Source organism: Pseudonaja textilis, chromosome 2 (genome assembly GCF_049901715.1).
Source record: "Pseudonaja textilis isolate UNSWEBS1 chromosome 2, rPseTex1.2, whole genome shotgun sequence".
In the NCBI taxonomy this organism is placed as follows: domain Eukaryota; kingdom Metazoa; phylum Chordata; class Lepidosauria; order Squamata; family Elapidae; genus Pseudonaja; species Pseudonaja textilis.
Genome location: NC_141991.1, coordinates 104,059,181 through 104,074,988, shown reverse-complemented (window position 1 = coordinate 104,074,988; position 15,808 = coordinate 104,059,181). Strand labels below are relative to the sequence as shown.

The 15,808-nt window shown below is 37.0% G+C and overlaps 1 protein-coding gene across 1 annotated transcript in view; it reads right to left on the bottom strand.

Annotated features, from left to right (window-relative positions):
- LOC113437206 (uncharacterized) overlaps positions 1–15,808 on the bottom strand; it is a 48,591-nt gene that overhangs the window by 19,254 nt on the left and 13,529 nt on the right. Inside the window, exons 30-46 of the mRNA XM_087923174.1 lie at positions 15,606–15,771; positions 15,093–15,217; positions 14,643–14,951; positions 14,347–14,550; positions 13,832–13,957; positions 13,574–13,744; positions 11,334–11,438; positions 11,126–11,221; positions 10,543–10,695; positions 4,801–5,013; positions 4,575–4,718; positions 3,684–3,840; positions 883–910; positions 610–727; positions 424–516; positions 221–284; positions 46–144 (exon numbers count right to left, since the gene is read on the bottom strand). Of these exons, the coding sequence (XP_087779300.1) occupies positions 46–144; positions 221–284; positions 424–516; positions 610–727; positions 883–910; positions 3,684–3,840; positions 4,575–4,718; positions 4,801–5,013; positions 10,543–10,695; positions 11,126–11,221; positions 11,334–11,438; positions 13,574–13,744; positions 13,832–13,957; positions 14,347–14,550; positions 14,643–14,951; positions 15,093–15,217; positions 15,606–15,771 (2,371 nt within the window). The remainder of the gene's footprint in view (positions 1–45; positions 145–220; positions 285–423; positions 517–609; positions 728–882; positions 911–3,683; positions 3,841–4,574; positions 4,719–4,800; positions 5,014–10,542; positions 10,696–11,125; positions 11,222–11,333; positions 11,439–13,573; positions 13,745–13,831; positions 13,958–14,346; positions 14,551–14,642; positions 14,952–15,092; positions 15,218–15,605; positions 15,772–15,808) is intronic.

Below are 15,808 nucleotides of genomic sequence, written 5' to 3'. Positions count from 1 at the left end.
TGTTTAATAGTGGAAATAGTCTTCCAAATGAATGATTCTCTTTACCAATCAGTTCTGGCTTCTTGTTGGACATGATCTGATAAAAGATGTGGTAGCTCCTTTCAGCCTTGAGCTGGAAGGTAACTCTGGACTTCTCTAGCAGATCTGGCAAAGCAATGAAGTTGAATTAGTTAAGGAAAAAAGAAAGGATCATATAAGCACACAAAGAAATATCCCTTACATGTCTCAATGTCTGCAGAAGCCAGTTTGCCAGTCGCACCAAAATGGATTCTGATGAATTTGCCCTTTAAGGAAGTGAAGGCATAATATTAAAAATTTGGGGAGACCTAATTTTACTCTGTTTTAGAGATTAACTTGCAAAAAGAGGTGGCATTCAGTTTTTCACGCATGAAGGTATTTGATCCTATTTTGCACAGGACTTACAAAACGTGAAGAGTTGTCATTCCTCACAGTCTTGGCATTTCCAAAAGCTTCCAGCAAAGGATTGGCACTGATGATTTGATCTTCGAGAGTGCCCTTCAGTGAAAAAATCAGGATTAATTTCAATTTGTTTCATCAGGAAAAATTTCTAGGCATTCACTTTTCATCTTTTATGAAAAAAACACGCACATGCATTTTGCCTTTTTGGGCTGGTTCTTCCTTTTTCTTGTCAGAAGTAGCTGCAATTGTTGCGAAGTACTGGATGACACGTTTCGTGTTCACAGTTTTTCCAGCACCAGATTCTCCGCTGTTAATTAAAAGAAGACTTCCATTAATGTGTTAGATATCATTTCATTGAGATTCCAACTCCAGATCACTAAGAAGTAGGGATGGGGGATAGCCTAATTTTATTTCAGAGACATCAATAGAACAAAAGTAGACCAGCTAAGAAGGCATACTTACGTGATCAGAATGGATTGATTCTCACGATCTGAAAAGAATTTTTTTAAAGTTATTTGTGATATTTTACAATTATAAGGTTCGTTGCAAAAGAAAACCCCAAACCCATCCCTAGATCATTCTAAATATAAATGAGCAGAAGAACATCTTCTAAATTTCTGAACTCCCTTATCCCAACACACACAGACGTATTTATGTATTTATGTGTGTGTGTGTGTGTGTGTGTGTGTGTGTGTGTGTATATATACTTAAGTTTTTGCGGGTACTTACATGTATGGCATTCAGCTTTGTTCGGGTATTTTCCCACGTCATTGTAGTTGTGCTTTTAAAGTTGTAGCAAAGTTTTGGCAGAATCTCAACTGCCAACATCAGGCTTCTGTATTGTGTTCGTCTGTGAGTCAGACTTTCACAGCCGTTGACTCACAGACAAACACAATACATAAGCCTGATGATGGCAGATGAGATTCTGCCGAAACATTGCTACAACTCTAAAAACACAACTATAATGACGTGGGAAAATATCCGAACAAAGCTGAATACCAGACATGTAAGTACCCATGAAAACTTAAGAAAACATATATATGTATGTGCCTGCAGTTGGCAGTTCAAATCTCACCAGGCTCAAGGTTGACTCAGCCTTCCATCCTTCTGAGGTGGGTAAAATGAGGACCCAAATTGTTGGGGGCAATATCCTGACTCTGTAAACTGTTTCGAGAGGGCTGTAAAGCACTGTAAAGCAGTATGTAATAGCACTATGTGCTATTGCTATTGCTATAAATATATGTCTATATACTACTTATTTAGGATTTATGAAACACACACACATATATGTATGTGTATATATGTGTGTGTGTATATATATATATATATATGCAGATATGTGTATGCATCATAAATCCTAAATAAGTAGTTTTCATCTGTTTGTCTTTCAACAGTGACCATTTTAATTTTCAGAACAGTGTAACTGTTTTAAGATATCTTGACCACTAGAACTATTCAATATATCACTATCATTTGAAGGAGAAAGATTCTAAGGAGCCAGAGTCTATTTATTTATTTTTCTGCTTAAAAGCATTGGAAAAAAGTTCTGCAAAGGGACTCAGAAGTGAACCTCTTTTACTACATCAGCAGGATTACTGATTTACTGAGCAGAAGAAGTTCAACAGCAGAAACATCATCTTTGAAAAAAGGTCAGATCAGGTTGTGATCATGGAGAAAAACAAGTCTCTCAAAAGTTCCTTCAGTGAATCTGTATGGGCAAGCCATTGGGTAATAGCTCAACAATTTGGTGAACTTCTCCGATTCCTTTCCAAAACTCAAAGCAGAGCTATTCTTAAATCCCATTCTAATTACATTCAGTTACTGCTCTTGAGGGGAATTTTAAAAAATCCCAGATGTATGAAGCATTCAATGTATGGCCTGTATTTATTGCTTCTTGTATGAAGATGTGCAGATGTATCGTGTAACATTTTCGTAGTCAGTGTTCCAGGCTGTATTTAGATGTCTTATCAATATCATTCTGTTTCTTTGAATGTGGAAATATTATGTTTTATTGCCTATAGGTAGTCCTCAACTTATGACCACTTGCTTAATGACCATTCAAAGTTACAATGGACCGTCCCCCAAAGGGACTTACAACTCAGTTCCAAACTTCTGATAGCTGACCCCTCCCCCCTCCTGTGATCACCTGACTGCATTTCAAGAGCTTGGCAATAAGTCCTCATTTATGGCCCTTTGCAGTCCTGTGACCTCAATTTATATCATTTTTACTGAAAAAAAGAATTTATTTCCAATTTTCAGCAAAAATGCCCCATAGTGAACAGCAGATTTGCTTAACAACCATAGTATTTGCTTAATGATCAAGATGTTTGCTTAATGATTCCGTATTTCTTTAAGGATTGCTGCAAAAACGGTTGTAAAAACAGGTCTGGTCACATATGATTCATTTTAAGACCATCGTGACTTAACCATAATAGGCTGATATGATTGTATATAGTTGATATGATTGTTCTATTTGCTATTTGTTTTTTGCCTGTAGTATTTATTTTGTCATCTATTTGTGGAATTTTTTTTGTCATTGATCATAATAAATATTTATTTATTTTAGAAAATTTATATTGCCACCTACTTGCACATGATGACTCAAGATGGCTTACATGAGTATAAAAACATCATATAAAAATAAAAATAAAAAAAGAAAATAATAAAATAATAAGAATAGCCCCTCACCCACCCACCCATCCCAGCAACAACACATATTCATACATGCCATTTAATGGGCTCCATCCCACTCTGGGTTCACCAGGCCCACTGGCAGAACCATGTCTTCAGGGCCTTCTGGAAGAGTGGGGACCAATCTAATCTATGGAGGAATGCTTTTCCAGAGAGAGGGAGCCATCACAGAGAAGGCCCTTCTTCTGGGTCCTACCAGATGTATCTCCCTAGAGGATGTGATCCGCAACATTCCTTGCCTTCCCACCTAGTGGGTGGGATAGATGTGACTGGCAAGAGACGTTCCCTCAGATAACCTGGTCCCAAGCCATGAAGGTGACAACCAGCACCTTGAATTGCTTCTGGAAGCAAATTGGCAACCAATGTAGTTCCCTCAGGAGAGGTGAAATGTGCACTTTAGGGGCTGCACAAAACAATGCTGGCCACTGCATTTTGCACCAACTGAAGCTTCCGTTCGTGGGGGTATCTATTCTCAAGGGTCTGAAAGGAATTCCAAGAGTCATGTTCTACCTGTTTTCCCTACCTTATTGTTATTTTTTTTCAGAAACATTCAGAAACATTCATCAACTCACCAGTTAACATGAACTGGTATGCATTGTCAGAGATGGAGAAGATATGGGGAGGGGCCTCTTGACGCTTTTTGCCTCTGTAAGCTGCCACCACTTCTGGGTTGTACACTGGCAACCACTTGTAGGGATTGACAGTGACGCAGAAGAGACCTGAGTAGGTCTGCAAAGGTACAACACAAATATTATCATCTATTTGCTTGTTATATTCATTATTTTCCTTAAACCTTAAGGAAATGAATCATATATAAAATAGTTATATGGAAGGGGGAAAGAGTTGAAAAGCTGAAAAGGAAAATAAATAAATAAATAAATAATAAAAAATGATAGATATTTACTATGTGATATTAGTATCATATGTTCCATACTTTCTAAAGATTCATTTAAAAAATATGCGCACAGCACATTCTTTTGTGCAGAAACTGTTATATCAGTCCATAAAAAGTGCAGAGGTCATGCACAGATGTGGGAACATTATCTATGTGCGTAATATAGCCTACCTTTTATCTATACGAATGTTAATTTTGTGTAGAAATATGTGATCACCAAACTGACTTGTAGATTATTCTGACAATGCAAATTTGTAATCTGAGTGGTACTTCAACGGGCTTTTTGTTGGCCGATGCTATCAAAACTGGACATTGTTCTTTATTAACTTTGTTTGGATCAGTTTATCCTTCTCCTAATATATGATAGTTATTCTAAAGGTGTTCATTTCTAGACACCATGTAAAAACATGAAGCCATCAGTTGAGTCTATTATCATTAAAATCTGTGTTGGGTATTTGTTCAGACGTTGCATGATCCTTACTGGTCTTAAGAGATTACACATGCATTATTTGAGTCCACAGTATTGCCCTAGCAGAAAGCAGCAAACAGAAAACATGGCTGCACTCACATAGATCATCCAGGCTGCATAACGCTCTTTGAGGTTATACAGGACAGCAGGTTCATTGAGGTGGGTCATCATGGCCATGTCCTCAATCTTGTCATATTTGGGAGGGTTCATAGGAAAGACTTGATCATCCTTTACAGTGACACTCTAGGAAAGAAAAGGCATTGATAAGTTGACCTGATCTAATAAAGGATAACCTTTGACAATAAGTTTCTTGTCCTTTACTCACTTCTCCTTTTTCAGTCTTGACTGTGACTTTCCCTGCTTCTTTACTTTGTACAACGCCTTTCACGTAGGATTCCTTAGCATTCACCACATAAACGGAGGTCTTGGCATCAAAGGGCTTATTCTGGGATTCAATTCTTTCCTTTTCTGACTTCCGGAGATAAGGGGCAGCTTCCCCGAAAATCGCCATTTCAGCGTCTGATGACATGGCTGCAGTTTACAGGGCACACTGCAGCAGAGAAGACTATGTGGAGGAAAGATGGTCTATCAGGTTATAGGTACAATACAAGAGCTTTTCTGGAAGGCTAAATTATTAGTTTTTGTTTGTTTTGCACCCTTCCACCTTGTGGACTAAGCAACTGTTTATGACTACAAGACCCCTCCAGATTTCCTTCCTTTGATGGAAACAACATTCCCTGCTAGAAGGAACTTGTGTTTTCTTTTCTGGAAGAAGAGAAGTTGACCAAGAAATATAAGATGTGCCATTTCAATTCCGTTAGGAACTTGTAGATATTAATAAATCAGCATGTGGTCTGCGTCTTTCTACTGTCATCATTATTATCTTCAAGTTTTTACTCAAGGTATCCAAAAGAAAAAATAATAGAAACTATGGATGAATAGACAAAATGAGAAGTGTAGGAGCTCAGACTAGATATAGAGAGGGGGGAAGGGCAGAGGGGAAGAGGGTGGGCCAGAGGAGAAAAAGAAGGGAAGGAGGGAGACCTATTTATACTCTGAAAGAAAAATAATTCAGCATACAGCAAAACCATCCTATTTCCCTATTTCCATAATCTGTAAGCAATTACTTTCGTTGAGTATAGGTAACAAAGTGGAATTCTGCTGAGAACTCAGCACATATTTTATAAAAAATAAAAATAAAAAAGTGAAGCAGAAAAGGAAGTAAAAAATGTGGATGGAAAAATGTGATTTATGTACATGGAACAACTATAAAATATTATCATTACGTATAAAATATGTAATTACTTTTTTACAATGTATATTATAATTATTATGTATTCCAACAGGGGTAAGTATTCTAATGAAGGAGCTGTGAATTTAATCAGCAACAGAAACTATTTCTATCTCCTGCCTCCAGGCTGTCTTTCTTTTGAAGTAGGCATATGCCATTATATTTTTGCTCTACTGTTTTGAAAAATAAAAGTTTGTGAGCATTTTGTGTCTATGAAATTAAATACTGTCTGCTTCATCCTTGGCATTAGAAATATTCCAGTCTCTTATCTCTTTTTGTTGAAAGTGACAGTATAGAAGCCTGCTTTGTGATGCATTCTGCTGTGTTTGAAAGTAAAGCATCTTCCCAAAAATTGTAACTAGAAAACTATCATCTTCATGGCCAGCAAAATGAAACATCTTCATTAGGGGGTCACAGAGATCCAGCATAAGATTTGCACCTTGCTGATTAAGTTCTGAAATAAAATTCAGTGTTCCATCGCTTTTTAAGTATTGTAGTTCTACATTTTATTTTTTATTTTAAAAATGAATTTCCGAATAGATTTGGGGATCCATTTATATTTAATGCTTACATTTATTTTTACTTTTAAAATGTTTTGCTTACATTATTTTATTTCTTCCTAGATTCTTGTAGCAAGATGGGCTGCAAACAATTTTAATAAATGAAAATAATAAACTAATAAATAAAATATCCATCTTTAGAAATTACTTGTTTATTTTACTATGTGTTAGATGCTACACGTTGATCACATTTTCAAATGCAGTTTTATCTATATTATGGGGATCATAATATTATCTACATTATGAGCATTATAATACTATCTATATTATGGAAACTAGCACTGTTATGCCTTACCTCACCTTTTGCAAGAAATTACAGGCAGCCTTGAGGCTGGCCAGAACAATTTAGAAAAAAAAAAGATGATTATGATGATGATTCTCTTTGTAATCCAAGATTTCCAAAGTTCCAAGAATATATTGGTATAAAGAATGGAAATGTAAAGACATATTCAAGAACAAGTTTGAATGTCCTCAGAGAAGTTAGTTCCAGAGATGGCAAGAAGGCCCTGGGAAGTATAGAATCCCTGGCCTACCTGTGATCCTTCCCTCCAATGCCAGTTCATTCTTCACATGACTTACCTTGAAACCGTAGCAAAGCTCAGCAGATCAAAGACAAGGCAGGTCCCAGAAACTCTTTTATAATATCCACTCAGCCTTAGCACCTCCTCTGCCACAGGTCAAATATTTCTGGCCAAGTATTGTTTTGGCAAAGTTGACTGCAAACATAATTCTTACTCATATTATCCCTGGATATTTTTAGAGTTGAGCCACTGCATTCCTGCAAGTGCCTGTATCATTTCTAAATATATTTGATGGAAGTCATTAACTTATAACATTTTCAATAAAAAGCATCTTAACATAAAAGTGCTACTGACCAACCCCACCCCCACTTAAAAACCAGTTTTAAAAAAGGGATTTTAAATGACTTTTTGCCGCATTTAAATAGCTTCAGTAACATTTAAGTGACTTTTTTTTTCCTGAAACAATTTTCATTGATACCTTGGCAGAAGGGAAAGGATAACTGGCTTCTGCGTTACTGCCAGAGGAACACAAATATTGTAATTGTTAAATTTTTTATCCCAATCTGATTGTGATATGTCCAAAACCTATTGTGCAATTAATCATTTTTGTTGGAATAGGAAAACCTGTCTACTATTTTCAGACAACGTCTGATAAATAGTCATGATGACGAGTAAGGAATAGGAGACTTGTGGGCCTCTTGGCATGCCTTCTATGATTACCAAGACAGTATTCACACACCCTTTGGACCATGCTTAGAATTTGAGTTATAAGGAGCATGTGTTCTGTAAGAGCGTGCAAGAGAACAGCCTGGGAAGAGATACTTGTGCCTTGCAATAGCAAGCCAAAGGTTATTGAGACAGAGATATGATGATGATGGAAAAATAAAAGAGCATGAGGGTCTTGTATGCTGCAAGAAGGAGTCAATGTGGTTTGCCAAGTCCTGAGCGGCAAACTCAAACTTCCCTTTAACATGTCCTTTCTCAGATGCTATTTTGGGAAGTTCCGCATTAGGTTAATTTGCTTCATTGTTCTCCTTCCAGGATCTATGGCACTCCTTTTCCATGTTCTCCCCACCTTTCCCTAGGCATTGCTTGTTCATTCTCCCTCAGTGTTTGCGACGTTACTGTAGGAATGGGAACTGCTTGCAGTATTCCTTCCTTTCCATTTGTTTAGGTGATGGAATGTAGTAAGGAGGCGGATTCCCAGAAGGGAGAGGGCGCATTCCAGAGGAATGAAGCTCGGTGCAAATGTTATATGTTAGAGAAAGAGGATGAAAACAGACCCTCCCTAGTAATTCCTGTAGTATATGGTAGATATATGATAGATGTAGACAGTAGAGTGCTCAGTTTGGCAAGATTTTACCGACAGGTGTGAAATAATAAAATATCTCTACTTGGAAAAATCTCTGTGTGTTGTTTTTGGTTTGGAGCCTGGATGTGTAGTGGGTTATTGTTTAACCCACTATTGTTTCTCTAAGAGATGTGCTGGCCATTAAATAGGTATGTAATGCAAGAATTTCATCTTCCTCTTCCATGATCCTTAGCACAGCCAAATATAAAGTTATACATTATTTAGCACTGATCGGCTTCACAAGCAGAGGAAATGATTAGTTAGAACTTTAGAGCACTTTTTCATTTTCTGCTTAATTGGTTATTGTTCATTCCTCAGAGATTAAAAACCTCATAGAATTTTGTCAAAATTCTGGAGAAATCTACTTATCTTATTATTTATAATAGATGATAAATGAGAGAGAGGGGAGGGGCACAAATTTCAAGCCTACATGCAGTTAATGTCAGTTTCAACGTGCTTAGCCAAGTTTTATTCAAATTTAAAGATTTTTTAAAGATTAAATACTAGATAACAATCACCAAAAACAATTCAAGCTAAAGTAATATCACATACAGCAGGGGTCTCCAAACTTGGCAACTTTGATACTTGTGGACTTCATCTCCCAGAATTCCCCAGCTAGCATGGTTGACTGAGGAATTCTGGCAGTTGAAATCCTCAAGTCTTAAAGTTACCAAGTTTGGAGGCCTCTGACTTACAAAATTACAGATGGTGTAAGACTGACACCAAAAATAGCACTTCCCCAAGCTGATTCCATTTGTGAGTTTACAATTACGTAATTTTTCTGCCTCTTTTGTGTGAGTTGAATATTTTAGTAGTACAATCCAGTATACAAAGTATTTTCCCAACTGCTAAAATTTATTTTCTTATTAGAACTACAAAACTATGTAGTTTTGTAACAGCAGTCACCATGTGTTTGGATGTCTATTAAATCACTATTCAAATTTCAGTTCTCCAAGACCTAATCATCAATTTGGAAAAAGACCAATACTATTTGTATAACAAAGCTTGGTTTGTTCCTTTATAATGTTCCCCCTAATGAATATGAAATTTATTCTTATTTCCCCATGTTATTTTCTTTTTAATTCCTAATCAATCTCTGTGTTATTTCCACTGTACGTATATTTAATGGTTCTTTTGTCATTTAGCTGATTCCTTTAAAACAGATGTATGACTATGTACCAGGCAGAGGTGGTATTCAGCAGGTTCTGACCAGTTCTGGAGAACTGGTAGTGGAAATTTTGAGTAGTTTGGAGAATCGGCAAATACCCCCTCTGACTGGAGATTTTACAGTATCTGTCCCCTGCCACGCCCACCAAGCCACGCCCACAGAACCGGTAGTAAAAAAAATTGAATCCCACCACTGGTACCAGGATAGTACTGAAAACTATTTGGTCAGGGTTATATAATGGCTGTACGCTGTATAACTCTGAAGAAGGAATATATTACATTTTCTATAGTGCAGAAACAAAGGAAAAATGAAAACTTGGATTACCTGGATGCTTCATACAATTCTAAGAAATATGGCTGAATAATGAAAGCCTTATATGGAAGCTCCCTTACTTCTTAATGTGTTTTCATTGGATTTAGTATAAAAATAAAAATATATTCTGTTTGTGCCTATTTAAACTAACCATATTACCCATATCATTTTAAATATATAAAGTGCCTTTCCATTAAAATCTGTGAACTCCATATTGCAAAACTGAAAATTAATACTGGCAGGTCAAGGCTTCCCTAAGTCAAGTTCAGTTTTTGACAACTATGCCAATGCTTCCATGTAGTTTTCTGGATGACAAGACAGCAGTGATTTGCCACTGGTACTTCTACAGTTTTCCTTTTTTTCCTTCCTAGTTTACCTTTTTTGGTACTCTGCTTTCCAAACAAACTTCAATCCTACATAGCTTTTCTGAGATCAACGCTCAGAAGTGTTCTATATTCAAGTCTCAATATTCTATACTCTATATTCTGCAGCCCATTTAATTCTACTACCAAGATAATTTTATTACCAAGGGAAATCCAATTTTATGGAAATTATTATAATCATTATCTTATGGACATCATATAGACATCATATATTTCTATATAGAAATAATAGATATTAATAAAACTTATTTAAATGTATGCATCCTACCAGATAGAAAAATAGAAGTGCATAAATGATCTCCACTTTTTAGCATTAAGTAGAATGAAAAGAAAGCCACAACTGTTTTTAGTATGCAAAGTTCTCTACCATCTTTATTTTCTAGTTATTAAAGGAAAGATAAACAGTAATTACAGGAAGTGAGAAAGAGCTTCACATTTTGCGCTTCTCTTCGGTCACTTTGCCGTTTCCACGGTGAGTTTATTCTTCGCTTATAATGACCTTCTTATGCACTTCGCGGCTCTTCACCCTGAGTTTGTTCACCTGGGACTCAGCAATGTCAGCCCGCTCCTCAGCTTCTTCCAGCTCATGCTGAATCTTGCGGAACTTGGAAAGGTTCACGTTGGAAAGTTCCTCCTAGAAAAACATACAATTATTCAAATTTAATTCCCAGTTGTAGAAAAAAAGAAAGAAAGAAAGAAAGAAAGAAAGAAAGAAAGAAAGAAAGAAAGAAAGAAAGAAAGAAAGAAAGAAAGAAAACATAATAATTCTTCTGAGAATCTTTTTAAGGGCCTAAAATTAATCTGAAATCTCAAACTAGAAGCATATGAAGAATCTCATGAGGTTAAAAAGATTAACATTAATTCCATGAAGGTCTTCATTCATCCGAAGTGCAAAAGAATAGGTTGACACTTTACAAGCTCTCAAATAAATAATTCTTTATATTCACAAGCAATATAAAATGTGACCTTTTTAAGACTAATCCTCATTATTTTTATGCGCTATGCATAGTGAGTTTTAATTGTGCAGGGAGAGTTTTGGAGACTAGGTCATCCTGTGTACTTACCGCCTCTTCAGATTGTCTCTTATATGCTTTCACTTTAAGCTGTAGTTTATCTACCAGATCCTGGAGCCTCAGAACATTCTTACGGTCTTCTTCAGACTATTTAAATAGTAATAATATAAAGAATGGAAAGAGTAAGTATGCAAATTATTTATACTTTTATTTATTTTTCTTAAAAGCATTTGAAATAAATGACAGCTTCCATTCTCACCTGATAAGTTAGTTCCTTTACTCTTCTCTCATATTTCCGTACACCTTTGATAGCTTCTGCACTGCGCTTCTGCTCATTCTCATTCTCAGACTCCAGCTCACGAACCTGAATTAAAAAGAAAATTAAAACATGTAATCCTAGCAGTAGAGATTCCCACTAAATTATGAAAATGCATGTGGAAACTTGGCTCTAAGGATTAGCTACACATAACTATATAGATCAGGGATGTCAAATTCAAGCCCTGTGGGGAACGGATTCGGCCTGAGCTCTTTTTTTGCTGGCAGAGGGTTGCAGGATGCCGTCTCAGGGATTGCAGGAGACCATTGTGAGGTTGTCAATCACAGCACAAAATGGAGCTTGACAGCCCGTTTTCACTGGCAGAGCGCTCGGACCACCACAGGTGTTCCCTAACATGAGAGATTTCATGCTGGCCATGCCCACCCCGGCCTTCCGAGGTCAAACACAACCCTGATGCAGCCCTTAATGAACTAGAGTTTGACATCCCCGATATAGGTGAATGCTGTCCAAAGCTTCCTTTTTTAATTATCTTTGCCCAACTTTGTTTTATATGGTTTGCTCCATTCCTCTTTTCATTATTTTGTTGGCAGCATCCATCACAGCATTCAAAGAGTGTGGGATGTGGGCAAAGTATTTTGGCTTTTAAGAGAGTTTCCATATTTAGAGATCTTAGTTTGCCTAAAAGAATGCATGAAGGCTTGGATAAATAGGACCTTGGTTGCATTTGTACATTCCACGCAAAAATGTTTTGAAACCAAATGGCATTTTACTGAACACCACAGGCAATGCTGCATGTGTCATGGGTACAAATGAGGCAGGTAACTTAATTGGCTTCTGCCATGGTGGATGGTATAGATCAATACTGATAGTTCCATCTAGTGATACCATGGTATATTAACAAATGCAGTTTAGAAGGTAGAAGAAGTAAATGGTGGAAAGCAGGAATTTACAAAGAAAAGCAAGAAATGCGTATGTAACACTAAGAGAAAGAAGAAGGATGGATATAGAGTGAATGAAGTGGAGTGTAGTTGATGAATGCAAGTTCCTTAGGCAAGAAGATAAGGGAATTGGGAGCACAACTAGCTTTTTCATCAATATTTCTGACTGAGCATCATGGTGCAAGAAAAAAAAAGGTAGAGTCTTGGAAGTTAAACACAGTCTACATCCATGGCTGTGGACTATGTGACAATGGTCAATTCCTGGGAAGAGACTCTTGTAAGAATAGATCTTATCTTGTAGGGATATACATTATAAGATTACACCTTACAAATATGGGGGGAAAGTGTTTGCATTCTCTGTATAATCAGGAGTGTGTTAAACTGTAATAAAATGAAGGGGCTGGCAAATGCCCAGAATCAAAAAGGCAGTAGCAGTGAAGACTGGCCATCAAGAAATATTAAAAAAACACGTTAAAAAGTTATTTGTGTACATTAGAAACCAAAAGGAAACCCAAAGAGTGATAGATCTGTTGTGAGAAAAAGGGAAATGGATGATCCCCACTATGCCACTTTTTTCCCAGTGGCATAGTGGTGATCATCCATTTCCCAGTAAACCAGGCCTCCTTAAACCAGGCAAGAAGAACATAGAAGAGAAACAATTTAATTTGAATGAATTCAGTTCTCTAGGGCAGATAAATGACTTTCTAGGCTACCAAAATAAAAAATGGAGGTTGTCATAGAACTCCTTGCAATAATTCTTGAGAAATCTTGCAGGCTGGTTAGATCTCAAAACACGAGAGTCACAGAATGACACAGGGGCTTTTCGAATGATACCAATAGGAAATATGACAAAGGATTGCTGGAATTATCTCATTAAAAAGGCTGCAGATGAAAAATCTGCAGAAAGGGAAAAAAGTGTGGATAAAAGAAAGTTGTTGTATAATGTGTACAAAATAAAAAGACTGTGGCAAATAATGTAATCAAGGACAATAAATAATGATTTAAAGGAGGCAAAAAGATGATATAATTTTAATGGAAATAAAAAAGTATTTTAGGAGTGGGTGAAGAGATTAAAAAGTGAAAGAAATAATAAGAGTGATGAAAAAATACAGGTAGCAAACCTTGGGATATGTAGGGCAACTTTATGTTGGGCAGACTATGTGCAGACCATATTTTTGCTCTTCAATATTTCTCTGAATATTCAGGTAACACTGCACACAGAGAAAGCAAATCAAAAGTTCACAAATATATGCATGGCAATTGTTATATGTGAATCATACATACCCTGGCTTCCAATTTCTGGATCTGTTTTTTCCCTCCTTTCAGGGCTAGTTGCTCTGCCTCATCAAGACGGTGTTGCAGATCCTTCACAGTCTGGTCCAGGTTCTTCTTCATCCTTTCAAGATGGGCACTGGTGTCTTGTTCCTTCTTCAGTTCTTCTGCCATCATGGCTGCCTAATAATAAATGAACCAAACAGATGAGAATACAGAATGTCTGGTGTAAATTGACTAACGTTTTCAGCAAAAACCCATTTTACTCACATCAGTGATGGCTTTCTTGGCCTTTTCTTCAGCATTGCGTGCCTCCTGAATAGTCTCCTCCATTTCACTCTGGATCTGGGAAATATCTGTTTCCAGTTTCTTCTTGGTGTTGATCAGGCTGGTGTTCTATTTAAAAATAATGTGGTCAATGATTTTTCAAAGAAGGCAGAAGCCACAAGTGTGCATACAGAGAGAGAAAGAGACTAAATAATTAGAAGAGCTGAAATTTTCTATCCAATCCAGGAATGGAAGGAAAATCAATGACTGCTAGAACTGTTGGTTTCAGAATGATTGTTGCAGAATAGAAGTGACTACAAAGAGGAGTAGAGTTTAGCTCTAATTTGAGAGAACAACAATGTAGTTTCCAGAGAGTAAATAAGCATTCAATTTTGAATAAGTTCTTAGTTATTGAACAAACGCTATCGAGCCATTTGGGATTTACCAAAATGTCCCAAAGCAGATTAAGCACAAAAATATTTCTACTTTTGCTATTTTTGAACCAAAAACTTATCTACCTGGGTGTGGAGCAGCTGCACACGTTCACTAGCATCCAGAAGTTCCTGTTCAGCCACTTTTCTTGCCCGCTCTGTCTGTTCCAGAGCTGCCCGGAGCTCTTCAATCTCTGCCTGCATGAGGTTTGCTCTGCGCTCAATCATAGCCACTTGTTCCTTCAAATCTTCCTGACTTCTCAAAGCATCATCCAGGTGTATTTGAGTATCCTAAAACAGGTTATTGCAATATTTGTCTTTGAAAATAGTTGTGATACAATAAAAACATCAACTGTGTCTTGAATATAGAAGTAAATATGTACCTTGAGCAGCCCTTGTGTGTTCCTGAGATTTTTTAGTGTTTCAGCAGCTTGACGGTTAGCATGGTTGAGTTGGATCTCCATCTCATTCAGATCGCCCTCCATCTTCTTCTTAAGCCGCAGGGCATCATTCCTGCTCCTAATTTCAGCATCCAAAGTGCTCTGCATGGACTCTACTACCCTCAGGTGATTCCTCTTCAGCTGATCAATTTCTTCATCCTTCTCTGCAATTCTTCTGTCAATGTCAGATTTCACCTGGTTCAGCTCAAGTTGGATGCGCAAGAGTTTGCCCTCCTCATGTTCCAGAGAGGCCTTAAAAGTAAAAAGACAATAAAGCAATCATTATGGAGCTATCACCTGAAAGTTTATTTAGTAAGAATATCCTACCAATAGAATTATTTAGTTCACTGCCAGGAGTACAGTTTTTTTTAATTTATCCTATAATATAATTACCTCAGCTTCTTCTAGGGCACTCTGGAGATCTCCTTTCTCTTGCTCAATCTGCTTCTTCACTTTCTCCAACTCATGAATAGCTTTTCCACCCTCAGCAACTTGCTCTGTGAGGTCAGCAATCTCCTCTATTAGAGTGACACAAAATACAGTGAAAAAGTGGAACAGCAAAGAGAAATCTTGCTGTGCAAAATGTTACAAAATGTTATCCAGCTTTTAACACAAATACAAGTTCTACTGTTCATATTAATGCTTTACATTTGATGGATTGAAGGTATGAGCAGCCTAAGACAACCATGAGGAAACTATTACTATATACATAATGTTGAACAACATCCCTCACCATTGCTTATCTTGGCTGGTGGTGCTGGAAGTTGCATTTCAGTAACATCTGGAGGAATATAACTTTCCCATCTTTCATCAAAGTAAATAGGACTAGATGGAAGTGAAGTGGAAACTTCCTACTATAAAACCATGATTAGGCTTGAGTGAGTGCATATATTAACATGGACTTACGTTGCAGGTTCTTGTTTTCACGCTTCATAGTTTCCAGGTGATCCAAGGATTCTTCATACGCGTTCTTCATCTTGAAGAGCTCTGTGCTCAGTGACCGAGACTCCTTCTGGGAAGCTTCCAGTTCAGACTGAGTCTCCTCGTATTTTTGCTTCCAGTCTGCCAGAATCTAAAAGAAACCCCAAAAGAGCAAGAAATAAGTTAAT